We start from the raw sequence: 27,174 nt of genomic DNA, 5'->3' as shown, positions 1-27,174 counted from the left end.
GCTGGGATGTGACTCGGTCAAGATTCTTTCACTCCATAAAAAAAGACAAATCAGGCTTTGAAAAGAACCTTTATATATAACTATTAAAAGTATTTCTTTACACCGGAAATAGTTTGACAAAAATCTCAACTCAAAGTGCACTTAGTAGCTTTTCAACCATCTTTGTTTGGTTGTCATGGAGACAAATCTGCTGATATTCAAGCTCAGCAGTTGTCATTTCATCCACTGCACTTTTTAGCTGTTCTCAAACATGATGGCTCATAGGTTAAGCATAAAAGTTTATTCTTGACCGTGGAAATAGTAGTTTGACAAAACAATCCTGACTCAAGTTCCACTTACACGCTTATTCCTGTTTTAACCATATCACAAAGTCTTCATCCACTGAAGCAGCCAGCCTGAATGAGAAGCCTTAATGGTGCAATGGATGAAATAACAAGTGGACTTTGAGTTGTGACTTGTTTTGTCAATTTTACTGTGGCATAAGAAATAATTTTCTAAATCAAGAGGAAGTTTTGTACCACAGGACATATACCTCATAAGACCAACATACACAAACTACAACACAGACACTGTATATATCATAAAAAAACATTTGCACAGGGTGAAGGTAAGAAATCTTGTACTATGTGATCAATACACACTATGAGACAAAATAAAAATCAAGATTCTGGGAATTCACTTTTTTTTTTTTTTTTTTTTTTTTTTAACAAGAAGTCAAAACAACTTCTGTCTGTTCCACCTGCTCAACCTCCCCTTGCTCTTCCAATGATAGCAAGAATATAGAGGAAGACGTTGATGATATCTGTGTACAGGGTAAGAGCAGCAAAGACATATTCTTCTGGACTCAGGGCCAGTTCCTTGTTTCCAAGGAGCAGCTGTGTGTCAACTGCCAAGAACTGAAACACAGAGGAAATTCACAATGGGTCAGTTTTATAGAAAACCAATCAATATCAATCAATAAAAAAAAAAACTCTTTCAAGCATATTTGTCATCAATTTGTCTTTCCAGAAACACTATCCTGTTACTCAGAATAATAAAAGACCTGATACCAACAGTTTTCATTTAGTTATTTCTTTGGTAGAAAGTAGCTGAAATGGAAACTGCTGACAACATGTTCTGTGGATCTTCCACAATAATAAAACACTGTTTCAAAAGGCACACTGTGGCTAAATGTTTTAAATAGAATGGTCAATTTGTATGACATTTATTGTAAATATTGTTCTCTAGTGGATGATTTAGGTGTGTTTGTGAAGACATCAAATAAAGAGTATATTTAGTGTTTTACTTAAAAAGTTATATAAAAGCAAATCCCCTTTTTTACTTTGAAATTTTTACTTTCATTTGAAAGGTCACCCCATAATGTTTTAACTAAGGTTATTTGTTTCAGTTGCCTGTTAATCATTTTTTGTGAAATGGTGCAACATAACTTGAAAAAACACATGCATTTCATGAATAATTTGTACCTGGGTTTATCAGCATACAGATTTTGGAGTTTTTGGTTTGAAACTTTGATCTGAATTTACATTTGGTAACCGAATGCCACACAGCAGTGCCAAGAAGTATCATCCAAGATTTTCAATCAAAAATCCAACCAGGGATGCAGCAGTTATGACCTTTTCAATCACACTCATCCCTTCAAGTTCTAACAAGTCGCACCAGAGGTGATGGGTCTGATTTGAACCCTCACTCCCACCTATTTCAATGCGTAGGAGTCAGAATTATGCTTAACAAGGACAATACTCACTGCTGTCATTCTCATCATATACAGTAGAGCAGGGAGAAAACAGTTTGTCTAAGGACTTACACAGGTGAAGAGTAGTGCTCCCAGTCCAGCATACACGATGTGTAGAATCCTGTCACGGATGAAGATGCAGAGGATGCCGAAGAAGATCAGGACAATTAAACAGACGAAAAGCACGCCATGACAGGAAGTGAAGTCGTACTTGGTCTGTAGGAAGAATCCAATAGTGACATTGAGGTTACCTCTATATCAGAGTCTGATCACTGTATATGACATACACACATACAAGAGGCAGGGACTAACAGATACAGACCTGCAAAGAGAAGATGACCACTGTGAAGCACACAACTGCTGTGATGCCCACTGCCATGATCACTGAGTCAGTGTCATGGAAGCTGGCAATCATTCCCACCATGTAGGACATGCTGAGAGTCAGGATGGACTGAAAATGAGACACACAAAATACATCAGCACCATAGCACATGTTTGAGTGGGGCGCAATCTCAAGGCATGAATAAGAAAAGGCAAATCATCTTAGATCACATCTAGATCACAACACAACAGTGATTTGTGAGGCTCTATCTTGTCGGGTTCTCAGGAAAATGGCAGTCTACTCTCATTTTACCACATCAGAATAAATTGTTGCTAACTCAACTTAAATTCTTAAACAATGGAAAAGAAAATTATAACTTTGTATATTTTCTCAAACACAACAATAGCCCAGATCAGACAGCATGGTACTTCCTGAGCTGTGACTTCGCCCCCCTTTGGTTTGAAAAAACAAAATCTGAGCAGGCTTACCAGTGCAACCAGGTTCCAAGGATGTCTTCGGCGAACGCTTCCACAGCAGCTGATCGCACACACTGACACAAAGAACACAGCATAGGACACCAAGTAGGTCCAGGTGTTCACCAGGACAAACATCTTGACTTGCTCCACAAAGGTGAAGACAGCCACGAAAGCGAACGTCACCAACAGTTGAGCAGTTAACACCAAGAATACCTGGAATGAAGAGTGGAGTATTAGGCAGCAGGCACGGATGATACTGCTAACAAAGACAGTCTATTTTTTAGGCATATCTCAAGATGCATCAATGCATATGATTAACTCAAAGCAATAGGTTGTGGTTTTTTTCTATTATTTATTCATCAACAGATTTTGATGCAAATTTGTGGATTTTTTTTTTTTTTAAACAATAAACAATCATGAAATCCCCTATTTTCTATCATTACATGTACTTTGGATGGAAATCCATTTGAATGATTAAGATAATAAATATAAATAATAAATGAAGATAATAATACCCTTTCTTCAACCACTCTGTTTCCTTACCTTTCGGATAAAAGCTCTTCTTATGCTCTTGTTATCTAATCCAAAATCAAAGTCTTGATTCTCATGGAAGGCTGGTGGATCCTCCTGGTTAGGGTAGACATCATCTGAAATGGCACCAACCAGAAACATTACACCCATTAAATATGCTATGGATCTAATTCCATATAAATATAAATGCCACAATGTTAGGAATACTAACTACTGAAGTTGGCATTGGGGCCCTGGTCTGGAGGAGGATATGGTAAAGCAGGCGGATTGGCACCATATCCTAAGCCACCTTGGGGGTTCATGGCCACCCCAAAAGCTCCAGGAACACCCGGTGCGAAAGCAGTTGGTGGAGGGAAAGGGAGACCACCAGGAGCAGGGCCTCCGAACAGGTTTGGGCCTGGCATGTTCATATCATATGGGGGGGGAAACGCTGGCTGCCCGATGGGATAAGGTGGACAGGGCCCCCCCTGCACGGGAGTGTATTCAGTCTTCTCGGTGCTCATCTCTGGCTTTGATCGGGAAACGGCGCTGGACTATTGGGATAGGCTCTGCAAAATATTAAAAAAAAAAAAGTGAAAGGTTAAAATAAACAGCACTGATTAATATGAAGACCACAAATCCACAGTGCAACAAGCTTTTACGTCAATGTGGTCATGTGACGCTGCTGCCTTCCGGTAAATATCACAAACGATGAGAATCTTCAGATGCACATGTGTTGTACAAATTGTCCGACTGAGAATAAAACCGCAAACCAAGACAAGGCTTAAACGAAGGTTTAGGATCCGGGTTTGATACCAATCAACGACATTTACATTTTGTTCAATCGCTCCGGAGTAGATTCCGGGGGAAGTGAAGTCCGTTTACCTTTGATACGTTTCCTCTTAGCTTCATCCGAGTCTAAGTTTAACTAACCCCAACCTGTGGTGTTTAAGGATGCTTCACCCTAATCCTAAGAAGGTATGTCTGCCTACCTTCGACCATTAAAAGCTATCCGATGATCTGCCCTCAAATTTCCCAGAGGTTCCCCGGGACTCTCGAGTAATTAGCTTCTAAATTTAGGCCACAAATTCCACTTTCAGCCAAGAGACGGCAATTTAGCCCAACTAGCACCAAATAGCCGTACACTGAACTAGCTATTTGTGTTAAATTAAATCAGATAACGAATAAATAGGACTTACGAGGCTTTTATGGAAAAAAAAAAAAAATGTTACAGCAACACTAGCTGCCCATGTTCGCCTCCCAAACAATAACGTCAGCCAATTGAAATTACAACAAAAGATAAAAAAAAAAACGCTGGGATGGCTGCAATTTTTAAAGACTACTTACATCGCTCACGATCGGAGTTTGAAACCCAGGTGACTTCCTCAAAAGTGATCTGTGTTCTTTATTTTCGCTGGCCCTCTTCCACTTTGATAATTTTCTGTTGTCCCCGACTGGAAACTGCCAGGAAACTACCGCCCCCTCCGGCCCCCGGGCTGCGGCGGAATGCAATGCTGCGTTCACGGCACACGGTACACTTTGGAACCACTTCAGCTTTCACTTCCTCTGACGACCACTTAACGTTTGAGTGATTACAGATTTTGTAAAAAAAAAAAAAAAAAAAAAAAAAAAGTGTACATTTAGAAGAATACAACACTGTATTAACTAAATTTGGATTTAATAACATTCAATCAAGATAAACGTTCCCAGTCGTGTTTACGACTTGATTGCTTATGACGACTCCGATATTACTTGAACGCGGCACTTCTGTCTGTTGTGAACAACTAACGCAAATAAAATCGAAAGTAATTTCCGCGGAACACCGCAAAAGAAGAGTCACATCCGCACACATGAACATGGGAACCAGCGAGGTGGAAAGGTGTGTTGGTTACAAGATGCTTGTGACCCTCATGAACCAGCAGGTGTCAGGAGTCCACAGCTTTGGGGAGAAAAACTGAGGGGGCAACTAGTCAGCATGTTTAATTGGACCAAACCATCTTCATATAAAAGACCATGCAGCTGCCTCTCTGCCCGTACCACACGTTTCGTCAAAGCTGTATAGAGACATGAGTGGTGGGGACTGTTGAAAGTAGGTGAACAAAACACTTGGACTTGGACTTCAAGGACCAGAGGTCCCTGAGATGAGAGGTCATTTCAGCTGTCAGGGTCTGCTTAGCCAGAGGAGAGCCAAGATGATGCTGTATCAAATTCTATTTTAGCATTTAAAATAAAAAACTGTCAGGATTTATATAGCAAGAATGTCTAATGTTTTAGATTCATAAAAGTTTTTCATTTATTTCATTTCGTCAACACAAGGGAGTCTGGCAAACAGCTTCTATCAACTAATGGTGGTGTTTACTAGGAAGAGGGACATCACTTACTATTTTGGAGCTATGCCGGCTACATGTTACACAAACATCTACCTTGATTTATGATGTAAACAGAAGCAAGTACCAACTTCCGCAAGTATAGATTTGGAAAAAAGGTGAAATTCATCATTTGTTAGTGATTTTGGCCTCCTGAGATGCAGGATGCATATCCTTGCCAGCTGAGTTTGTAGCTTTGTATTGAAACATATCACAGAAACATGACACTCTTACTTGCTGACAGTGGTCAGATCATATGACTATAGCTACAGCTATATATATATATATATATATATATATGAATATATCTGAGTTTTGGACTAACAACAACTCATTTGCTGCCCCACTGCACATAACAGAACAGGAGGCAGTTTATGTTTCATGGCAGTTGTTCAAATGTATATATGCATCATTTTGTTCTGTTCTGTTACAGTTCTGTATTCTTTTCTGCAACTGTGACCATCACGTGACATTATTTCATCAAACAAAAAAAAGTCTGTGAGGCAAAACAAACATTGAACACAGAAGAATAAAAAAAAAAGAGTTGAAGGTAAATTTCCTTTTATTTCACAAATTAAATGTTTGCATTATTTTGAGTCATGCATTGCAAGGTGAAAAAGGGGATGACCTTGCATTAGAAAACATTTAATGTCAAAAGACATCAAATGTCAAAAATTCAAAAAGTTAACAGTTGTCACACTGTCCTTTACCAAACTGGTCAAGTATAAAAAGCGACAAAGAATTAAGGATATATTTTAGACAACATTAAATCTACAGAAAACAGAAAAAGTGTTGGAGTTATTGCTACCTTTCCACTCATATATTGTTCTTTATACATAGTATAGCACATTGTTAAGCCAAGTTTAAACATTCTTAAATAACATATGCTCTTGATCATGAGAAATGCAGCAGCACATGTGGACATGTTCCATAGTAGGCTTCATACTAATAATATACATGAACACAAATAAAGGATTTTTTTACTGTAAGGCTCCATAATAAATACATAAATAGCATAATTTAAAAGGCACATTATGAAACTTTTTTTCAAAATGAAACATTCACATTCAACAATGTTTCTTCCCTTTTGCTGAGTTTACTTGAGGTGCAATTTAAAGGGAAGAAAAGTGAGTGCTTTTGCCAGCTTCAGCTGTCACTTCAGCATTTTGTCATATGTGCTACCAAGAAAATACATGTTTAAAATGAACTAGTTGAGGATGTCTAATCTATCTCACTTCAAACAGTTATTAAAAAAGGGAACAATACTATCAAAACTTATCTATCAATGTCTGCATAGCTTTATCAAACAAATACTGGTCCAAAACTATGAAATACTGAAAATCGCATGACGGTGTAACATACTCTTCTCATAGCTGTATGCAAGTGTTTTGGGGGGGTTTTTTTCAAAGTGGGGAAGAAACCTGATTATAAGACATAAATGTAAATGGGAATTTTTATACAAATTCCACTGAAATATAGACAAAATTCAGCAATGTCTGACATGAGGTCCAGTGAGTCTACTTCAATAACATTAAATATATTTTACTACTGAATAAATATTAAATATTCATATATATTCAATAGTGACAAAATACTGATCTCACTTGAATTAAATATAGAGTAATTCCTCATTTGTCTCCACATTTTTGGTGATTTTCTTCTGCTCTTTGGAAGGACTGCGAAGATAAAACCTGGTAGTGACAACCATCATTCAGCTTCTACTGTTTTCCCCCTCCTAACTTTGCCCTCTTCATGGGAGGAGGGGACCTCCCCTGCTTTCCTCCTTTAAGGTAGTTTTCATGGTTTTACTGCATGCGATCTGTCTGGAGCTGCTGAGGTTGGTACTGGCTAAAGGCTGCAGCAGCAGCGGCAGCTCCTGGGGTGGCAGCAGTGGCGAGCGGCTGCTGGACAGCGTATCCATACCCTGCTGTAGTCATGTAGCTCGTTGGTGCTGGTGAGGCCGCGTACGGATATTGCTCATAGGCAGCTGCAGCGGCGGCAGCGGTGGCAGCAGCCGCAGAGTACTGAGCATACGTTGCTCCAGTATAGTCAAGGTACGGGGAAGTGGCAGCAGCAGCTGTTGCTGTAGCGGCAGAAGGTTGCACATGAGGGATCACCACGCTGGGTTGGACAAAGGCCTGAGGGTAGACATAGTGGGCAGGGATCCTGTAGGACACAAAGACACACAGGGTCAAACCAGAGCCACAGCCAGTCATCTATCCAACGCTGAAACTAAATTCTGGAAAACTGAAAAGCAGGCGCCACAAATCCATCAATCCAGTCCTCAGAACACAGCAAATCCATTCATTAACAACTGAAAAAACCCTACCTAGAAATGAAAAGTTAAGGAAGCAGCAAAACCACAAAAAAAAACACAAGCGCAGCTTTTAATTTCAAAAAAAGCGCCTGAGTCTGAAACACAGTAAGGCATTAAAAGAAGACACAGCCCAGCTCTGCACCCAGTGTTTCACTGAAAACTGTATTTGACAAAATGCGAGCTTATCGCACAACACCACAACATATCAAGAAGTGGACATTATTCTGTCCACGTACAGCCACACCAACACCACACATACAGGCATGCCCACACATGTTAATAGGTCCAGAAACACAAAGAAATAGGAAAAAATAGGCTTTCTGTGTCTTTAAAATGGAGCAGCAAATGAATGCAATGAATTGCAATGCAGCAGATGTAGCTGCTGAGTTAACCATACAGTATCTCAACAAGTGGGTGCTTGCTTGTATTAGATTGTGCGGAGGCCTTGTTGTGTCTGTTTGAAAAACAAATCCATTTGGCTATTTTTAATAAAGAAAGTGGAGTAAGAGCAGGCAATTTCCATTGGAAGAGCAATATTCTGTATATAGACAAGGGTATAAAGGTTTAAATACAAGCCTGGGTATCTGGGTTAATTTGGTCCCACTTTAAACTTGTGTTAAATTCACCCTCAGTAAATATATTGGGGAGCAGCTGTGGAACTGTTATATCTATCCATAGACAAGTGCCCCCTCCCCCCTCTTACAGACATACACCCCCACACAAACATACACCAGCAACTTGACTGACAAGGGAGGCTGGGAGCATGCTATTTTTGCTCCCCTTGTCATCTCCAAAGGACAAGCTGATCTTCTCCTTCAGTAACACATGGCAGGGGACTCGTCAACTGTAATGGCTGCCTACACCGCTCTACTGTCACAGTGCCTTTCCTGAATTTACTTATTTATCATCAGACTGGAGGTGTCCTAGCTGATCAAGAAGTGGTGCTCTTGTTACAAAGTGGGATGCATGCATCAGCTGCAGTATATAGGAGCTAACCGCTTCGTACCGCTGCTGTATAATGATCACAAAAAAGTTATAGTTAGTCTAAGTTGTCTATAAATCTAATCACATGTATAATGTTTAATTTAACTTGATAGGAACCAACATGTTGGGCTAAAAGGGCGCCGCTGACTTAAGCCATGTCTACTGAAAGAGATGGGATGAACATTTTGTGGTGCTGCACGTCGAGAGCTAAATAAAGGTGCTTTGTAAATCACCAGGACACATGGGTAATCCCCAGCACATAACCAAAAGGCTTCATGGGCACATGGCTCGGCCCACCTGTTGTCCACAGCCGAGCGGCCCTGTCTGTGCCATACATTATTAACAGCGCTGCTGAGTGACTCCCATTTTCCATCTGAATTTGAGAGGCCGTGGAGATCACTGTGGCCAACAGCTGTTGCCTAAGAGAGCGGCTAAGATCTCTGTCTCCAACCTACAGTGCATTGAACATTTGTCTATATATATATATATATATATATAAAAAAGAAGACTAGTCTATTTTTTGGCTTATTGCAATGCTAAATAAATCCATAATCACATATATAGTTGGTTAACATCTAAAATTTGTTTCATACAGAGCACGAGCACCAGCTTTAATTTGGAGCCTTGACATTCTACCATTATAAAAACTCGGGGGAAATTGAACATATCTTAGCTTTTCTGGGGTGAAAACACTGTATGTGTGTTCTCACTCCCCCTGCACATTTTAATTGTAGTAAACAACAGCTGCTGAAGTGATGAGAAAAACTGGTTTATCAGAAAAAAATATGCTCAGTATCGTGTACCTGTAGATGTAAGCTACAAATAAGAGCAATGGGTTAATAAAAAAAAAAAAAAAAAAAAAAAGGAAAGAAAAACACAGCATCATGGGTAAGGAAACAGAAAAAGAACTCCCACATGCAAGCCAGTGTTTGTTTTGTTGCAGGGGATCGATTTTGAAATGAACACACTGTGAATGATCATCAGCCCCCTTTTGACAACAAAACACGATCAACTTAATGTTAACTAAAAACTGGGGGGGAAAAAAAAAAAAAAACACAGGCTAAAGCACAAATCAATCATTAAAAAAGGGAAAAGAATCAACACCCCACTGCAGAGTTACAACTCCCTATCAAAACTCACAAAGTCTGCACAAAAACCTCCTGCACCCCCCACCTCCCCCACTGCAAGTAGAAATAAGCACACAGTTAAGCTGAAAACCACATCATACTGAAAACAAGGCACACACCACTCTATGTACTATGGAAAACATAAAAAAAAAAGAAAGAAAAAAAAAGAAACATAAGACTTCCATGCATCTAGTCACCATTTCAGTTCGTTTGTGTATGTCAGAGTATACAGGTAACACTTTAGTGCTCTGCCCAATGCAGACTCAGCTATTCCTCAAATCATCATGTCCCTTCATCAGCTATTTTAACCGTTACCGAGCCTGTCAGATCAGAGAGAGATAGACAACATGAAGTCAAGTCCTGTAGTGGCTGGGGACAAACGTTCACTTCCTTTACAGTCAACGCCAAGCAGAGGAGCACACATCAACACTCACATGTCCTCATTCAGGATTAAATAGGTGGAGGCAATGATAAAATACATGTTTACAGCAATAAAATCTGATTATAGAAGATCATAAAAGACAATAGCAGTTTTTTTCTCTATTTCATAAAGAAGATTTTGTGAAGGAAGTGGAAGTTCTACAGCGTAACATACCCATAAGGTCTTTGGATGAAAGCTGGATGGATCTGAGGCACGCCAAATGCAAATCCTGGAATTAAAAGAAAAATATCATTAATTACTTTGTTTAAATGCTCAGTGATTATTTTTTTATGCAGTGGAGACGATGTTTGAGAGAGTGCTATGATCCTGTGCAAGACTGCGCGTCCTTTCCAAGACAAAAGAAGAACTAAAGTCGAGTCAGCCATTCTCCAAATATCGAGATAATTATCTACTTAGTTGTATTTGAATCTACCTCTAGCTGGATACTTTCATGGCCTCCACGTAGCAGGGGTCAAGCCTGCATGTGACTGTGTAAAGGGCCACTGTCTTTATATGCCACACTGATTATCTAACCTCTGAGCCCCTCACCTGGCTGTATGACCCTAGGCTTGGCCCCCAGGTAAGCCAGGTTCACGTTGGCTTTCCTTCCATCTATAATGGGGTTGGGGTCCTTACAGGCTCGGTCAGCGGAGGCCCGGTCTGCCATGGTCACCTATGAAACACAACACATCTCAAGATGCCATCCTGTACAGTTTGGTCACACAAAAAAAAAAGATGGATAACTTGTATTTTGTTACATTTGACTCAAGGACAATACAGAAAACTTGTTTTTCCTTCACTCGTTAAGGTCTGGTCACATGTCTCATCCTGTACCAGTGCCTCCAAGTCCTGCCCGTTCAACTCCGCCACAGTCACACCTACAAATGGCCTGTTCCCAACCGGGCAGAACAGCCGACAGATCAATCCACTCTTTCGGCCTCGATTGGTGCCGATAGTTGTTCAATTGATCCGATCACCGACTGCGCACGTGTGCAAGCAACTTGAAGCTCAATCATATCAACAGGTTGTTACTTACGAATCCATAACCTCTGGATTTGCCCGTCTGCCGGTCCGTGATGACCACAGCCTCCTCGATGTCTCCAAACACTTCGAAATATTTCCTGAGGCTTGAGTCCGTTGTGTGATAAGGAAGACCTCCCACAAAGATCTTGGTGAAGGTGGTGTCTTTCTGTGCCGAGTGCATCATTTGTGTGTGTGTGTGTGTGTGTATCTGTGTATAAGTGATTTCCTGGAAGTTATAAAGTAAAGAAAAGCGTTCAGATGTGCAGGGAGAGAGTCTGCGGCGCGGACAGGCAGCCCCCCGGTAGTGTGGCTGTGGATCTGAAGGAGCAGGAGCAGCAGGAGGAGGAGGAGGAGGAGGAGGAGGACACCTGTTAGTCTGTCGCGGGAGGTTCCCCAGTTGTCAGTGTGACACAGATACTTAACTCCACCCCGATCCAGACCACCACACTGCGTTCAGGATACCTACTGTTGCACAGCTGCTAAAACAGTGGCAAGGGCAGAACAAGCTGAGGAAAACCTCTGGTCTCTTTTTCACTTTCTCCTTCCTCATTTTCATAATAAAGTAATAGAGAGATATGAGTCAAAATCATGATATGCTACAGTAGAAACTTGTGCAATCAGCATAGGGTTGCAAATCACAAACAGGGTTCTAGCTAGGGATTTGGAAACTGCTAAAATTTCCCCTTTTCCAATCATTGGTGGAAAATACTGAATATTTTTTATGTCTCTGGTCTGAAAGTGCTTACATTTAAATAGACTAAGTCTAAAAATGACTGGGATCATACTATAAGATATTACTTTTTTCCTACAATCTCACTTGCCAATCAATCACATCATCAAACACCACATAAAACCTTTACAACAGTATATGTCTATGGTTGTGTCCATCCATTGCTAACATGTACAAGATTTTTGTGATATCACACAAGATTTGAAAAAATACACCAGTTGACCCCGTATGGGCACTACAGTTAAGTTAAATGACTTCAAATGTGATACCGGCCTAATTATGAGAAAACATGCGAGGATCAAGCGTCTAGCAGTGCAAAACTACACTGATTTGCACAGCTAATAGTGGGTGAGGACTTGAAAGGGCCTTCAATTGAGTGTCACATCTCATGCATGGGGCTGTCCATGGTGCCTGGATCGTTCGTGGGTGACAACAATATGCTCACATGTTTGTGTTGTTTACATCTTTACATCAGCCACAGACAGGATAAGTTCCAAGGGACCATAAATCTGCCAGTGACAGGAGACATTTTTGCCCCATATTAAGTATCCAGAAAGTAGAGCAAAAATCTCTGTAGTAAAGGAAACACTCTGACAGAGGGCATGTTTATGTTGTGTACTATGCTTGGACAAAGCAATACACTCCTTGGTGATTTTAGCACATTTTGTTTGTAAAATGCACCCTATCATAACATAATTTAAATTTGTCTTGATAAATATACAAAATAGTTGTTTTCCAAGAATGTACAAGCACATAAACATATTTCAAATAACAGAAACATCCTCTGCAGATCTATTCACTGTTTGTCTACACTAGATATGGACTTATTATGAAGGTCACATTAGGACATAGAGTATTATTTGTTGTTGACACGGGTGCATAGTGTGGATTGCCGCAGAAATATCTTTTTCCATAATGACCACATTTTCAGATGAATAAATTATGGGAAATGTTTTGGGACCTCCTTTCATACACAATACATGCTAAATTTATAATTCACTTTCAGATAATAGGACCTTATACTGTGAGGTATAAAATCCTTGACAACATCTCTTCTGGAAGTAGAATGAAATGTAGTGGGTGAACACTTTGTATACCCACTGTCTGTTATACTAAGATATGATCCTATACTGCTAAAACATAAAAAAACACAAGCATGATGAATGAATAAAGAGTCGACACAGTGCGCTGATTGTAAATGTTCTATTCTAGAACATTTTGTACCAATTAAAACAGTTTGAGATACATTATAAATACAATTCTGTACATTATAATAGTGTAAATACTATGTTCAAATACATTTCTATTTACAACTCCTTCTCAGGGAGAGCAGCTTTGTTCTCTTCTTTAAAGTAAGGTCTTGGGTTTCTTTCATTTTATTGAAATAACAGCCTGAATATATAATTATTTCTTGTCAGTTCCACAGTTTACCACTTCCATAAAAATATAAGTTCATCGGACAACTTCTCTCCATAACTAAACTACTTTTGCACCGTTTTCCCTTGCCTGATATTGTCCAGCACCCATTCATCCAGTCCCCCATGTGAAAAATTGCATTGTTGAGTACCTTGTAAAATGTAGTGTTATACATCAGTCAGTTAACATATAAAATGCAGAAGAACAGTCAGCTAAAAAGGCATTCAATCAATAAGTCAATGAGGCTGGATGGGATTTTGAATGCTTCTGGGCAACACGATATACATACACAGGTTTCAGGTCCATACAGATTGTTATTGTTTATAACTCAGCGAACTTGTCATGGAGTTCATTGAGTAGTCTGGGGTTTATGTGCCTTTCTTTGTGGGAACAGGGCAATAAGGCATCAGTACATCCAGGCCTTAAACAAAGCCTAGCTGCTTCGTTCCACGGATTAAAGTGATGACACGCATTTCTTCAGTCACTTCAGTCAGAAAATATTTCATCAGTCCAATATGGAAGACAGTCGATGAACTCTCCAAGAATCCTTTCCAGTGCAAGCATTCAAACATTAACAGTCTCATGCTGGATGGGGATTATTTCCTCCACAGTGTTACAGTACTTCAACAGGATAATTTAATGTGATAACTGCAGTCAAACACTGAAAGCAACTCAGGTTTTGCAGATTTGTCCTCGGTTCAGGGTATGTGGCATTACTCCTAGAGATATGGCACTAAGCTTTACTTGGACACATAGATAAATCGTGAATACTTCCACAAATGTACATTAAAAAAATAACAAATTACTCATAACAGCAGATATGGAACCGTAGTTCTTTGGTTGCCCCTGACATATCATATTGATGTAATTATCAATGTTTATTAACAGTAGTACATTCTTAATCTTCATATCCCAGATTACTCCACTATGAGCCTCAGGGGTGGATGCATTGTCTTATAAAAAATATTATATATACTGTTCAGAAACCAATTTAAGAAAAGGTATGTGGGTAATGTTTCCATATGGATTCCCAGTTAAAAGTTAAGTTCTCTATCAAAAATATCAACGTATAGAAAAGTCAGATATGTGCATAGAGAAGTTTCAGTGAACAGTAATTAGGATATACCTTCATTAAATGCACAGGTCAGGTACGCATCAGGAAAGCAGACACGCCTACAGAATACATCAGCTCAGAGGCTGAAGTCAGCTCACACTTCACCCATAGGCACTGGATCTGAGGACCACCCTCAGGTCTCTTCTTTCCCTCAGAAAGCTGGTCCTTCTTTGGGTCCTATCTGATCAGAGTCTGGGGTTCTGTGTCCATGCAGGGTGGTCCTCTGGTGAGACGAGAAGGCTTGACAAACACACCGTGGCCTGGGGGGCAGCGGAAGTACACTCTACCCTGGACAGTCCCATTGTGCTTACCTATGGGAGAGTCAGGCACAAGGGATTTAGATACTTTAATGGATCATTTGTTCTCCCTGAATTTCATACTATGTAAGGGAAGAAAAGCAGGTTTCCTAATAAATAACCATGAGTCAGTCTATTGAGGACTACAACATCAAAAAGCCACAATGATTAAACTTTCCTTTTATGTATAAGCCTCCTAAACAAAATTATGCACCACTACAGCACTTATCTTTCATAATGTGACACATTTCTGAGGGAAACAGAATATGTGGTTAGGGCCACAAGTGAGCAAAGGTTTTATCTGCTCATGCAGATAATGACATCTATATTTGAGGGTTAAATAAAAATGCTACAAACAGATCTATGATTCGGATGCCTAAAGTTGAGGTTTTAAAGAACTGTGACCAAGATAAGTACTGAGTGGAGCATTAAAGAGTTGAAGAATTTTTAAAGGGACTCACCCACTGCCATGTCCAGCTTCACACCAATCCAGATCCCCTTAGCAAACTCTACCCCTCCCACATAGTGGACTGTTCCTCTCCTCTTCCCCACCCACACCTGTTCCCCAGGGGCCATCCAGTCAGGAAGCTGAGCCACAGGGGTGCTCTCATCCCCGCTGGAGTCCCCCGAGGGCTCGGCACTGCTGGGGTTAGGGCTGGGGCAGGGACTCCCGTGGGGCAGATCTCCCTGTGCTGGCTCCTGGATCAGAGGTTCTCCTCCTGCCCGCGGAGCTGGGGCAGAGGATGGGGCTGTAGACGGAGGGGTGACTAGGGATGGTGACGCTGGAGGTGGGACTGATGCAGAGGGAATTAATTGGGCTGGAGATGGAGCTGGTACTTTGTCAGGGGCACATACTGGAGCTCTGACTGAGGTGCAAACCACAGTTGTGCTAGGGCAGGACACAGGTACACTAACAGAGTCTTCGTTATCAGGACATTTGCATATTGCATTTTCAGGATTAGATGTGTCTGTAATACCAGCGATAACAGAGGAGTCTTCAGTGCCAGTGTCACACGTTTCTACATTATCTGGTTTCTTCTGCTCCAAACCCTCCTGCTGCCATCCCTCTGTAAAATGTGCTAAATCACTCTCTCCAATACTGTCATCAGCCCCTTTGAAGTCAGTGAACTCCTGGCTGGTGCTGAGGACACAGTTGTGAGGCAGAGGGAATGTTTGCTGCATGTCTGTGCAGTTAGGAATACTGACAGGTGAGGAGCCCTGAGTTTGAGTGAGCACATCCTGGACCCCACCTGCTGAGAGAGGAGGCTGCTGGGTGTCACCCCCTGCAGAAACACTTTTGGTTTGGGTGCAGCCTCGTCCAGCGGGAACGCCATGGGTGTCCTGGGGGTCTCTGGAGGTGCAGCTGAGGTGGTCAGAGCTCTCACTCGCACTGAAAGGCATGTCAGACAGCGTGGTGTTGGAGGCACTGTGTGAAAAGTAGCCGCTAGTGCAACTGCTGGCCGTGGGGCTCCGGGACACCTCTCTCTCTCCGCTCCGGCCTCCGCACCGGCTTCCCTTCAAGTCAGAACGGGAGGAGAGAAATCCCTCCTGGCTCTCCAGAGTGGCATTGTAGATCTCAAAGTTTGCAAAGTCCTCTGGGATATAAGGCTGGAAGCTGCTGTGGTCCTGAGGGTCCCGATTGAGATTCAGAGTCATGTCCACATCCGTCTCCTCATCCTCAGAGTCCTGCTGATCAAAACAACAGCAGCAGGACGAAAGACACACCCCACCAGACAAGATGTCAGCTAGAGCCATGGACTTAATTCTTTTTAAAAAATGAACAAAGGCAATGAATAAATGACATAAGATGTGATAATGGAAAAAGGAAATGATGTACAAATTTATAATGTGGCTCTGTTTTATCAAATTTGCCTTCAGGTGTTTGTACCACTGTAGTCACATGCATGTGCTGTCAAATTAACAGTATGCACTGTTCACAGACACATGAGCACACTATGAGAACTATATTATCCCTTTTTAAACACTGTTAAACAAATGAAGCAAATTTCAGATGCTTTTCATGAAATGTAGTTACATCAAATTCTTTGAGCCAATTAATAATAAACAGAAATGTGCACACTACAGAAACTATGCAGTTCGTCTTTTGTTTACACACTGTCTAAACAAAGTATGTGACTACAATGGCTGCCAGTTCATAGAGAGACTCACTGGCACAGAGACTGGTAGAAAAAGACTACATGCGTAATCCTGTTTGAGTGCAAGGCTTACAGCAGTGTGAGCGAGTGTCATGTCTGTGTGTGTGTGTGTGTGTGTGAAACCCTTACAGTAACGCTCAAGCCGGTGTGTGCTGGTGTGTGTAGCACTTACAGCAGTGTGTGGCAGTGTGTGGCTGAGCTGTCTGCTGGTGGTAGTGGAGGTGGGGGTGGAGATGGAGGTGGAGGTGGAAGGCTTGCAGTGGCCCTCGCTGCCTGCCCTGGGTCGGCGCCAGGGGCAGGGAGGGGGGAGCAGTGCAGGGCTGTCCACACATGAGCGCATGCTCTGTGGATGGGTCAGAACAACAGCACACACTTCACACACACACACAGCATGCATGGAGCTGGGCAGGCCAGTTACACAGTTAGTGGCATGCAGTTTAATATTTAAAAAAAAACAAAACAAAAAACACAGTGCTTGAAGTGTCCTAAGTGTGTTTAACAACCATTTTTATTGCACTAAACCTTCTTTTGAGCAGTCATATTTATTTTTTTGTTTCCTGACCTTTGTTTTCTCCTGTCCACACACTATTAGAGCCTGTAGCAACACAGGCATGTAGCAACACACTATTATAGCCTGTAGCAAACATCTAAACATCTTGCTGTTTTTATATCATACAAAAGACAATTTTTAGGCAGACTGCAGTTATTTATCTGCCTCTGCAGTCCTACCTTTCCCCTCTTTTGCTTTAATGCTGCTGTTTACTGAACCATGCTGCTGCTAACTAAAGACCTTATCCCCCAAACACAGAAGGGACCCTGTTAGTAAAGTACCAGCACCTCCTTTTAGTCCACTTCAAGCACAAATGAAAACAAATATGCAAGGTTAGTTTAAATTGTTGGAACAGCCACATACTATCTGGAAAATCCCATTATCTGCAACAAAATCAGACATGAGACTTTACAGCACAGCTTCGTCTAGTCAAGTGTTGTGGCTATCCCCTGTTGAAGTCATGCTCCCGTGAGTCGTGCTGATGGCACCATCATGTTTGTTTTTCATCCAGTCACACGGCAGCAAAGCCACTTTCATAAAATTCATCAGGCAGCTCTGGACAATTAGTGATGTGTTTATCATGTTGTGGAAATGCAGAATGTAGAAATGTTCTGTGACAGTGGACTAACACAACAAGGATATGTGGGATCGAAGAAAAGTTCAATAGGGAAGAGAACAACATAGCAGAAACAAAGACATGAATACTTCTCTACTGAACGAGAGATCATTCAATTCCTTCCTCCTTACCTCTTGTCCCAGCAGCGGCCGGGCCTCCAGGGCTTTCTTCGCCTTGTTCTCCTCTTTGACGGGCAGCAGAGACTTGAGGAACTTAGGTGGCTGAGGGGAGAGGACTTTGAAGGGGCTGGAGTTGAAAAAGGTAGGGCTGTCTGGAACCAAACCTGTGTGGGAACACACAGCTATGACCCAGCTATAATGTATTACACAAACATTGTCTCTTAGTCAGAGGAAGTCAGGACACCACACAGTACATAAACATTTGCCTGTTTATGTACTTTACCTTGGTTCTCTTTGCTTTTGATAGGTGTGCCGCAAAGGGAGCCATCCTGGGGATTGCAGTTGGAGCTGTCCATATGATCACACTGGTCCTAAACAGTAACACATAGCTCATATTTGCATATTTCATGAGGTTAAAGTAAATAAAGTTGCAACTAAGAGGCTCTTTTATGCTGTAGTTCATATTATTTTTTTATCCATCTCTTATGTCAGGACCCAGGTGAAAACCCCTAGATGAAGAAATTTCTTCTAAAATCATAAACAGCATGGTTTTTATTATCAAAGAAGCAATTATGACAAACAGCACTCTATTGTGACTTACCTTACAGTCTTCATCCTCACAGCCTGTCAGGTCTGTTTTACTACATGAAGACTGCGGAGCAAGAAAAAAACACGTCATCAGTGTCGTCACATTTTATAACAGTCATTTCCATGTGGTTCAGTGAGGAGTGCAGTGAGTGATGTGTTCATTACATGCTGTACATTTGGTGTGCTGATACTCCTTCTTAAGTGTCTCCCCTTAGCAGCGAGTGCTTCCTTCACTGTCACAGCCTGCAGGGGGAAAAAAAAAGACAGGTGCGTCTTTACATGTCGTCCTATGGGTGAATTCTTTTAAGCACTATGTTTGCATTAAATCATACTTCACACTACTGTATACGATACCTGCCGTAGCCTCTCTAGGCTGAGGATGTTCTCCACTTCCAGAACTCCTCGTGTGTATTTCTCTATGTAGGTTTCTCCATCCTGAGTCTCCTCGCTGTCACCGCGAGCAGCCATGAGGGCCAAGGTTTCCCTCTCCTCTGGTTCCTCTGAGGCCTGCAAAGGAAAGGGAAGAAGCTTAGAAAGTGCTGATGAAGATGAACCCCAAACTGGTTATTTGCAACACATCGCAAAAGCAGTCTTCATTAGAAACACTTTTCAACAGAGAACATCTCAGAGTTGTACCTTTGGTATATTGGACACGATCTCATAAGTCACACCACAGGAGTAAAGTGTGTTCTTGAGTGACATTCTTCTCTTGAGACTCTGAGTGAAACTCTGCATTAAAAAGAAGAATAAAGAATAAGAATAAAAAAATTTTTTCAATATTTAAACAAGACCCACTGACACATCTAACCTGAGTCCTGGGCTTGAAATTAACCTGATCCCCATTCACCTGTTTGTTGTAGATGTTGACAGCGATCCTCTTGCGGAGCACCAGCTCCATGGAGGCAGGGTGGCTGAGCTGCACCGTGGCTTTGATGATCAGGTAGATGCGTTCGTTAGGAGACGTGACCCGGTTGAGGTGCACAGAATCATGGATGGATGAGTCCCAGGAGCACACCGCAGACACCTGGTAAATTAGAGGAGTTGTGTTTTATTGATGTAGCTCCACAGTGGTCTGCAGAGACAATCTGTGGCATCATGCTCTAACAGCACACAAAGAGACATGGATCACAGTCATGTGGGTGGGCTGTGAGAGTGGGAGTGATTACTGTGTGGTTAGTGATCAACATCAAAGAAAGAGACATGAAGGTTATTATTTCAAATGTTTGCTTCAACTTGAGAGACGGGGTAAAATATCTGTAAACATCAATACAGTAAATTGACTGGAGGTGAACTAGTGATTAATTCTAAATGACTCCTTTTCCTTTGTCAGTGCTGGGGGTATTACTATGACTGTGTGTGCCACCTTTGCAAGTTATGTATTTCAGTTCTACTGTTTCATGTCTATTTATCTCCTTTTTTTCTAGATAGTAAGAGTCAAAGGGAAGACAAAGAAGGCATTATTTACATATCTAATACAGCATTTAAGGGAGCAAAAGTTTCCCTTTTTTATTATTTGTTGATTTTGAAACTGGTAACACCAGTTGGCTGATGAAAATGTGAGGAGGCAGAAGTCAACCCCACCCATATTTCATTTAAATGTCCTGTTCTGCAGCAATATTGGACTGTAATAAGTAAAGTTATTGATATCATTTCTCAGGCCCAACTCCTTTTGGGTCCCAAGCCCCTGGTAGAACAGAGCAGCAACTCTCTCAACAAATTGATAATTACCTTATATGTAGTCTTGCAGAGGATGTGGTGATCAGACAAACCACAAACCAGACATCTCTGAAACTACAGCTACAGCTGCAAAGGGCACACTGTCACTGACACACTTAAAGCAGCATCACCAAGACCCTCCCACCCCCCTGCCCCAACTAAAACCCATGTGTCTTTCTTCGATTTTTTTCTGCCATGTCTATAGAAACAGAAATGTGCATTTCTTTGACAGTGTGGTGTAGTTCCCTTTTAGGCCACAGGAGGGCAGAAAAGTGAAACCCCACTGCTCACCTCCTCATCACTGTGCCTGATGATGGGCAGATAGAAGAACTGGCTTCCATGCTCCTTCGGCAGGATAGAGTTAACGCCTGCAGCATGTGGGCCGGTCAGCTGCTCATTCACTGTCAGATTATCCGCTGGTGGTGTAAAGAGTTAGTGTTCATAAAGCCTGAGAGAGAATCTGTCTAATATTAGCTGACATAGAGGATGTGTCTGCCTCACCATTCAAATCCAGGAAGAGAACAGGGATGTGAGCTTCCATTCCTGCAGGTGGGATCCTACGAGCCGTTTAGTGAGAGGTTAATGTTTAAAAATTAAAAATTAAAAAAGAGAAAGGGCTGCAAATGAGGTGAATCTGACATATGTTTAGGAGAGTGTTTATACTTTTTTTTTTTTTTTTTTACCAGTCTGCAGGAGCTCCAGGGATGCCACTGCCAGGTGCAGGTACCAGCACTGCATTTCTCTCTTCTGTCAGTCCAACCCACTGCTCCACCAGCCGAGCCTCACGCTCAATGTCCTCCTCTGACTTTTCTGGATTAATAAAGTGAGGAATAAGAGAGGTTTAATCACAACACACTGAAATAATACAAAAATAAGTTTAAAAAAGGTAATCTTATCAGCACACAGCAGAGGGCTCACCGTGTTTGTTGATGATTTTCTTGATTTGTTCATCAAGGTACTCCCGACGTTTGATCAGGGCTTCTGACCAGCGCTCTCTAACACAGTTGAGATCTTCTTCCTGGAAGCAGACAGATCCACAATCAATGCCAGCTGGCTCAGTGAGGAGAGGATCTGCTGCAGGGCTCAGTAAAGTGTTACCAGGGGATGGCAAGGGTGGACTGGGCTGGCAGGAATAGCATATGTACTTCTTAACACCCATGGCTAATATATTAGAAAAGCCAAGTGAAGCTAATCCTGATAAAAGTTCCCACACCCAGAGGTGTTAAAAATCAAAGCTCTCAGGCCTGTATTTGTGCTTCAAGAAATTATAGTTGTTAAATTTTCAAAACACACCCATGAAACCTCCCTTTAACCCCTTTACAACTCAAACACATCCACACTCATGCATTCACACATACACACTCGCATTCATCTCCTCACATGCAGCCCCAGCCACCCGGAGTCCTACCGGGATTCACAGCAGATCTCTCAGTGAGAGCACCACAGAGAGCAGTTTCCCCTCTGCACTGTCCCAAGTAACCAACAAACCTCAAAGCCAATCGCATCACACTTCTGATGTCAGCACACGTCCACCATGCAAAGTACTGTAAATCATGCAGCCATGCATGCCCGTGTGATTAAGTGAGGCTTATTATTCCAGCAGCTTTTCAGTAGTGACAAGCAAACAGTAGCATTAGTGTGTGCAACCTGAGCGGAAAGGCAAGAGAGAGTGGGACGAGATCCCTGGCAGACAGACTCCTGGCCGGGAGCTCAGCCATGGGTGGAGCTGTGTTTTGCACGGAGGGCTTCCAAAGAACGGTTGATGTGATTGATAATTGCAGCATCAGAAATCATCCACATGTGCAGCTGCTGTTTAATAAAGCCATCCTTTAGACTGTAGAGACACAGCCCTCTGCCTCCTGCCTCACATGCCCTCAGCAACAGGCCTAGTCGTGAACACGCAATCAGTTGGTTTCCTTCATGCTGCAGAGTGAACTACAGGGGGAGCAGCAGCAGGAGGGGGCTGAGATGTTACCTGATAACTATCCATATCCTCTTCCGCCTCTCTCTGGCAGGAGAGAACACACTCAGTCAAATGTGGGGGACCACAAAAAGCCCCTGATATGAGAGCTCAGAGCAAACCCTTCACTGCTAACATTGTCCAGGAAAATCAGTGAAGTGAAAGAATAAAATGTATCAACCAGTTGCTTTATGTGTATCAGGGCACATCAGTGCATGTTAACAGAACTAACGGGGCCCTAATGAGATGGTACATTCCTCGGCCTCATTTTGACTGACTGCCAGTTCCTCAGATGAACCAGTCATGGCATGAAACCAGAGATAGACTAAACATACTTTGGCAGAATCAGCATAATAGTGTAAAACTGTTCCCAAAACACTGCTCTGTTTTAATGCATCCAAATCGTCATCCTATTTTTGTTATGCCATAGATTCATGGTCTAAGAGACATGTGTGAACATTATGTGAGCATATGCAAAAATATAATGGTGTGTTCCACTGACCTGGTAGCTGTCGAGCGGTCTCTGTAGTTTGGTGGAGCGAGCTGACACACAGCCAATAGAGACGGACAGCACAGCCTCCACCAGCAGAGGCAGAGTGCCTGAGTTCTGGACTGGTTTCACACACACCTGCAGCCTCCTGGAGTGACCCTGCTTGGACAAATCCCCAAAATTCAACATCAGAGTGCTGCTTCCAACACTGCGCTCTCAAACTATTTCATGTTCATGTCTGTTTGTAATTTCCTAATTAGTTATGATCCTCTTGAGTGTGTGTTTGATCTAGGGCAGTCAGTCCGATCTGAAGGGAAACTTCTTTGTAATTTTTCTCTGACCTGTCGGAGTTGGAAGATTCCTCCTGTGCTGATGTCCTTCCCAGACTGCAGCTCCACAGACGAGTATTCTCCCTGCTCATTCAGCTCCTGGATGGAGATCCACAGCTCGATCCTGCGAGACACCTCACTCCACCTTGAACAATCAACAGCCAAGGTTAGTAAGGTGTGAAATGCTGGTGTCCGTGTGAGGCTGGATGTGCAAAAGTCTGCACCTGTCTCGGAGTGTCTGGGTCTTGGCCTCTAGTGCGTCTAACTCCCAGAGTGACCGTCCATTTCCAGCGCAGCGGTGACCCCAAACTTCTATGGCCAATGCTCCGTCTGATATAAACTCTAAAAACTCGTCCGTCACATGCACAACATAGTCCTGCACAAAGACAAGATTTGGTCCAGTGAAGCTGATTTCAAATTAAAAGTTACTAACAAAAGCGAAAAGAATTTAAAATTGGTCTCAAGGCATTAACAACCTCAAGCTGAGACAACCAGCAGCACCTTTTTCTCACCTTGCAGTGATCAAACTGGACAGTGAACTGGGCGTCTGGGCTTCGAGGAGAAGGTCTGTCTGGGCTGACCATGGGAGGAGCCACAGTGGGCTCGCCATGCTCCCAGAAGGTGTACTGACAGAAGACAAAGTTGGACAAGTTGAGTGGTAAACCTGTGGCCTCCCTGATCCGCACCTGCAGACACACAGAGAGGATGAAGTCACAGTGCGTTCGTGTACGTGGATAAGCCTCAGAACAAAATGTCTCCCAGTGAATTGCTCATCTGTGAACAAAAAAAACAAACAAAAAAAAAAAAAACAGAAGCGATCCCACAATCCCAGTTTTCAAAGATCTATTTTGGTTAGGATCCACTGACAAGTGGCTTTTACCCGGCAGGTGAGCCTCTTGGACATGTGGACAATCTCCCCGTTGGTGTCCATGACCTCGTAGCAGCTACTCTCACTGGAGTTTTCAGATGAGTCATCTCCCCCGCACAGGCGCTCTGGTACAGCACCACTTACTCGCATCAGCTCAATGTGCAACCTGCCTGCAACCTGCACAAACGAGCTTAGTTATCACTTTAATCTAAAAAGGTCAAAAACATCCTAAATGTCACAGATATCATTTTACATATAGTCTTTAAAAGTGATTGCTGATCTTTTTTTGTGATGAATTTCAAGTAGTTATTTTATTTTATATTTATTATAAATATTATTTATTTATTTTCATAGATGTATTTGCCCATAGTCCTTTGATATGGACCTGGTGTGTTAGGGATACTGGAAAGCTGCACCTTGAATAATTTATCAGTGTGTTTATGTTGGAGCACCCTCACCTCTCCCTGCTGGCTGATGATGGGGACAGCATATTGCAGTTTAACATCATGGAAAAGGCACTCCAAAAAAATGTTGGCCACTCCTATCAGGTTGTGGTTCTCTTGCGCTTCATAGAATGGGTCACAGTGTTTACTGTTTGCTTTGCTATGCTGCAAAGACAAAGGAGCAGGCTTAATAATCCAATTAACCTTTTTTCTTTCCCACTTATCTTTTCTTCTCTCTGGACCTCTGTTCCTCACCACCTCCTCTGTGCCTTCCTTCCAGTCCCTGTAGTGGTCCCTCATGTCCACCAGTTTGTTCTCCAGCTTCTCGATGGTCCACACCTGGGTGCCTTTCCCTTTCCTCCGCACCTGGATGGCCGGCTCGCTCACTATGGCTCCACGCTGCGTAAAAACAGATTTACATTCTTTCAGTAGATGTACACGCACCTTGAAATGTGCAGCCTAAAGAGTTAAACAGATGACAACAAAGACAGTAGCAATGTGATACCATGTCCTTTTTAGTTCAGAAGTCTGACCTTGCGGTTGGCGCTGAGGTTGGCTGCAGGAATCTGAAGGGTGACCTGATAGTCAGTCAGTTTGTTCATCTCCTCTGCCAAAAAGTTGGCTTCTCGCACCAAGGTGTTGGCTTTCACGACCTGCTCCCTGAGTCGAGAAAGGCTCTGACGAAAAAGCTCGTCTCTGTGACACACACACACACACACACACACACACACACACACACACATACAACAGGACATAGAGGTCATTTATTCATGGAGATGAAGACCTGTCATTATCTTTTATGTGCAGTCAGCCTGGGTTGATGTAAACAGCTACACCATCCTTTGTGTTTTTGTGTGAGTTACTGACTGACTAATATTATTACTATATAATTATAACTTGAAAAATGTGTGATGTTTACGTTCATCTCTGCATTTCAGATACTGCTCTCTTTCTGATATTTTCACAAACCACAGTGACCTAAGTTCACCAAGAAGGAGAAAACAGCTCTCAGTAAAGTACACAGCATCGAGGCCGAATCCAGCAAAAATGCTGTGTAACAGCATCAGATGTTCTTTTGGCAAATTTAAAGCTGCGGCCTGTTTGGTTGCCACAGTGTCCCACAATATTGATACTGACTCACTCCATGCCTTCTGCGCACCATCTTCCAAAAGACAGGATTAAGTGTCACATCTCAGGATTATTACAGGAAGATGACAGCCTGGCATAATGACTGAATTAAGTTTATTACAGTTTCCAATTCAATTTTTAAATCTGATCTCAACTCCGCAGAGCATTTTATCGTTAGGTGGAGCTTCATATTCACAGCATCCTGCTTCACTGATCCTGTAAGAATGAACTGAGTCATACTGAGTCAGCACTGAACAAAATCCATGTGAGCACAACTTTTGACTGACTTCATGCTTCAAATATTTCAGATTACACTGAGGGCACGACTGGCTTGTATATGTTGGCTTCCTCTATGTGTATCTAATAAGGTGAATATTGTGATAATTTCATGCATCTCTAGTTACAGCAAAACAATCACAAGTTATATATATTAACAGGTGATATAAAAAAGAACAAGTCCTGAGGGAGGCCTCACTGTAGCGTTCAGTTTTCAAATCAGTACGTGTGTGTGTGCGCTCCACTAACCGCTCCTCCGTCCATAGTCGCAGCTTGCTGTGTGGTGTGTGTGTCGGGAACGTAAGGCGGTCGCTGCTGCTGCGGTGGTGCTGCGGTGTTTTCTCAGGAGACAGCTGTTGCCGCAGCGACTCCAGCTCTCGCTCGTACATCATCCTCTGCTCCTCCAGGGCCGTCCGCTTCTCCTCCAGGTACTGCTTCTCCAGCACCTGGACCACATTCTGCATGGGGTCTGCACACAGGTGAGACACAGCAAATTTTACAACCCAAAAACTGGACAAGTTTACAAGTAAAGGACATTTCATGATCAATTTTTTTTTATTTTCAAGCAAAAAATGTACCCCTCCTTCTTCTCATGTGAGCATTTACTACTTTTCTCTGTTCCATATTCATATTGGCTAGTGATACGCTGACTGTCTTTGGAATTTGGACTGTTGGTCAGACAAAACAAGTAATGTGAAGACATCACTTTAGGCTTTAAGAGATGAGATTTTTTTGCACTATTTCTGTAATAGTGCAAATATCTAGGCTAGGAGATTAGCTGATTAATCAAAAAAATAAATAAACAGCAGAACTGATATTGAAAATAATCATTAGCTGTTGAAGACTGAGAGGTGCTTCAGGAAATCACATTTGTTGCTGCTTGTTTGTCCCACATCAGCCCTTCCCAGGCTGCATCTCGATAACAAAATGTGCATTTTGTGGCAAAAAGCCACTGACAAAACAATGACAGAGAGAGAGTTAAAACTACTTTGGGGCATTATTACATCCAATGGGATAAACAAGGTTTTGTTTTACAGTAATGTTCCTAAATATTCCTAAAAGATTGTTATGATTTTGGTCAGAGCAGCTGGAACGAGCTGG

The 27,174-nt window shown here is 42.2% G+C and overlaps 3 protein-coding genes across 14 annotated transcripts in view; all 3 read right to left on the bottom strand.

The window, feature by feature from the left end:
* Window positions 1-50: 50 nt before the first annotated feature.
* grinab (glutamate receptor, ionotropic, N-methyl D-aspartate-associated protein 1b (glutamate binding)) lies at window positions 51-4,546 on the bottom strand. 2 transcript variants are annotated; one of them, XM_071468497.1, is made up of 7 exons: window positions 4,388-4,546; window positions 3,273-3,609; window positions 3,074-3,177; window positions 2,543-2,743; window positions 2,055-2,183; window positions 1,805-1,948; window positions 51-896 (listed from the first exon to the last, which is right to left on the bottom strand). In XM_071468497.1, the coding sequence occupies exons 2-7, from the start codon at window positions 3,562-3,564 to the stop codon at window positions 744-746; spliced, it is 1,023 nt and encodes a 340-aa protein (XP_071324598.1). In that variant the 5' UTR covers window positions 3,565-3,609; window positions 4,388-4,546; the 3' UTR covers window positions 51-743. The 2 variants fall into 2 exon arrangements, with proteins under 2 accessions (XP_071324598.1, XP_071324597.1); XM_071468496.1 differs by having other exon boundaries at window positions 3,273-3,594; window positions 4,397-4,532.
* Window positions 4,547-5,950: 1,404 nt separating this feature from the next.
* rbm24b (RNA binding motif protein 24b) lies at window positions 5,951-11,622 on the bottom strand. 2 transcript variants are annotated; one of them, XM_071468502.1, is made up of 4 exons: window positions 11,292-11,622; window positions 10,805-10,928; window positions 10,430-10,484; window positions 5,951-7,572 (listed from the first exon to the last, which is right to left on the bottom strand). In XM_071468502.1, exons 1-4 carry the CDS (start codon window positions 11,460-11,462, stop codon window positions 7,212-7,214), a joined length of 711 nt encoding a protein of 236 aa, XP_071324603.1. In that variant the 5' UTR covers window positions 11,463-11,622; the 3' UTR covers window positions 5,951-7,211. The 2 variants fall into 2 exon arrangements, with proteins under 2 accessions (XP_071324603.1, XP_071324602.1); XM_071468501.1 differs by lacking the exon at window positions 11,292-11,622 and adding an exon at window positions 11,014-11,217.
* A 1,575-nt stretch (window positions 11,623-13,197) lies between these two features.
* Window positions 13,198-27,174, bottom strand: part of kif13a (kinesin family member 13A) — a 35,834-nt gene continuing 21,857 nt past the window's right edge. Inside the window, exons 17-40 of one of the 10 annotated variants that reach the window (XM_071469338.1) lie at window positions 26,323-26,542; window positions 25,203-25,365; window positions 24,925-25,068; window positions 24,685-24,834; window positions 24,239-24,403; window positions 23,871-24,044; window positions 23,583-23,734; window positions 23,371-23,503; window positions 23,042-23,188; window positions 22,555-22,587; window positions 21,498-21,597; window positions 21,263-21,389; window positions 21,081-21,136; window positions 20,871-20,995; window positions 19,711-19,887; window positions 19,500-19,592; window positions 19,218-19,370; window positions 19,038-19,106; window positions 18,877-18,927; window positions 18,559-18,646; window positions 18,288-18,439; window positions 17,163-17,333; window positions 15,296-16,523; window positions 13,198-14,849 (exon numbers count right to left, since the gene is read on the bottom strand). In XM_071469338.1, coding sequence (XP_071325439.1) covers window positions 14,716-14,849; window positions 15,296-16,523; window positions 17,163-17,333; window positions 18,288-18,439; window positions 18,559-18,646; window positions 18,877-18,927; window positions 19,038-19,106; window positions 19,218-19,370; window positions 19,500-19,592; window positions 19,711-19,887; window positions 20,871-20,995; window positions 21,081-21,136; window positions 21,263-21,389; window positions 21,498-21,597; window positions 22,555-22,587; window positions 23,042-23,188; window positions 23,371-23,503; window positions 23,583-23,734; window positions 23,871-24,044; window positions 24,239-24,403; window positions 24,685-24,834; window positions 24,925-25,068; window positions 25,203-25,365; window positions 26,323-26,542 — 4,205 coding nt within the window. In that variant the 3' untranslated portion in view covers window positions 13,198-14,715. Of the gene's footprint in view, window positions 14,850-15,295; window positions 16,524-17,162; window positions 17,334-18,287; window positions 18,440-18,558; window positions 18,647-18,876; window positions 18,928-19,028; window positions 19,107-19,217; window positions 19,371-19,499; window positions 19,593-19,710; window positions 19,888-20,870; window positions 20,996-21,080; window positions 21,137-21,262; window positions 21,390-21,497; window positions 21,598-22,554; window positions 22,588-23,041; window positions 23,189-23,370; window positions 23,504-23,582; window positions 23,735-23,870; window positions 24,045-24,238; window positions 24,404-24,684; window positions 24,835-24,924; window positions 25,069-25,202; window positions 25,366-26,322; window positions 26,543-27,174 lie in introns of all 10 variants that reach the window. The other 9 variants (XM_071469337.1, XM_071469335.1, XM_071469336.1 and 6 more) reach the window with 9 other exon arrangements.

The sequence above is a fragment of the Trachinotus anak genome, unplaced genomic scaffold (genome assembly GCF_046630095.1).
Source record: "Trachinotus anak isolate AG129_WGS33_773 ecotype Australia unplaced genomic scaffold, CSIRO_AGI_Tana_v1 ptg000032l, whole genome shotgun sequence".
Taxonomy (NCBI): Eukaryota; Metazoa; Chordata; class Actinopteri; order Carangiformes; family Carangidae; genus Trachinotus; species Trachinotus anak.
The sequence above is the reverse complement of the archived record's forward strand: the minus strand, read 5'-3'. Positions and strand labels throughout refer to the sequence as shown.

Excerpts from the sequence above, each read along its gene's own strand:
- grinab (XM_071468497.1), bottom strand. The coding sequence starts at position 3,564 with ATGAGCACCGAGAAGACTGAATACACTCCCGTGCAGGGGGGGCCCTGT. Across the intron at positions 3,178-3,272 it reads CCCCAATGCCAACTTCAGTA|ATGATGTCTACCCTAACCAG; the intron begins GTTAGTATTCCT and ends GTGCCATTTCAG. Across the intron at positions 2,744-3,073 it reads GAAGAGCTTTTATCCGAAAG|GTATTCTTGGTGTTAACTGC; the intron begins GTAAGGAAACAG and ends TCTTCATTCCAG.
- rbm24b (XM_071468502.1), bottom strand. The coding sequence starts at position 11,462 with ATGATGCACTCGGCACAGAAAGACACCACCTTCACCAAGATCTTTGTG. Across the intron at positions 10,929-11,291 it reads AATCCAGAGGTTATGGATTC|GTGACCATGGCAGACCGGGC; the intron begins GTAAGTAACAAC and ends TGTGTTTCATAG. Across the intron at positions 7,573-10,429 it reads TTCATCCAAAGACCTTATGG|GATCCCTGCCCACTATGTCT; the intron begins GTATGTTACGCT and ends TGTGTCCTACAG.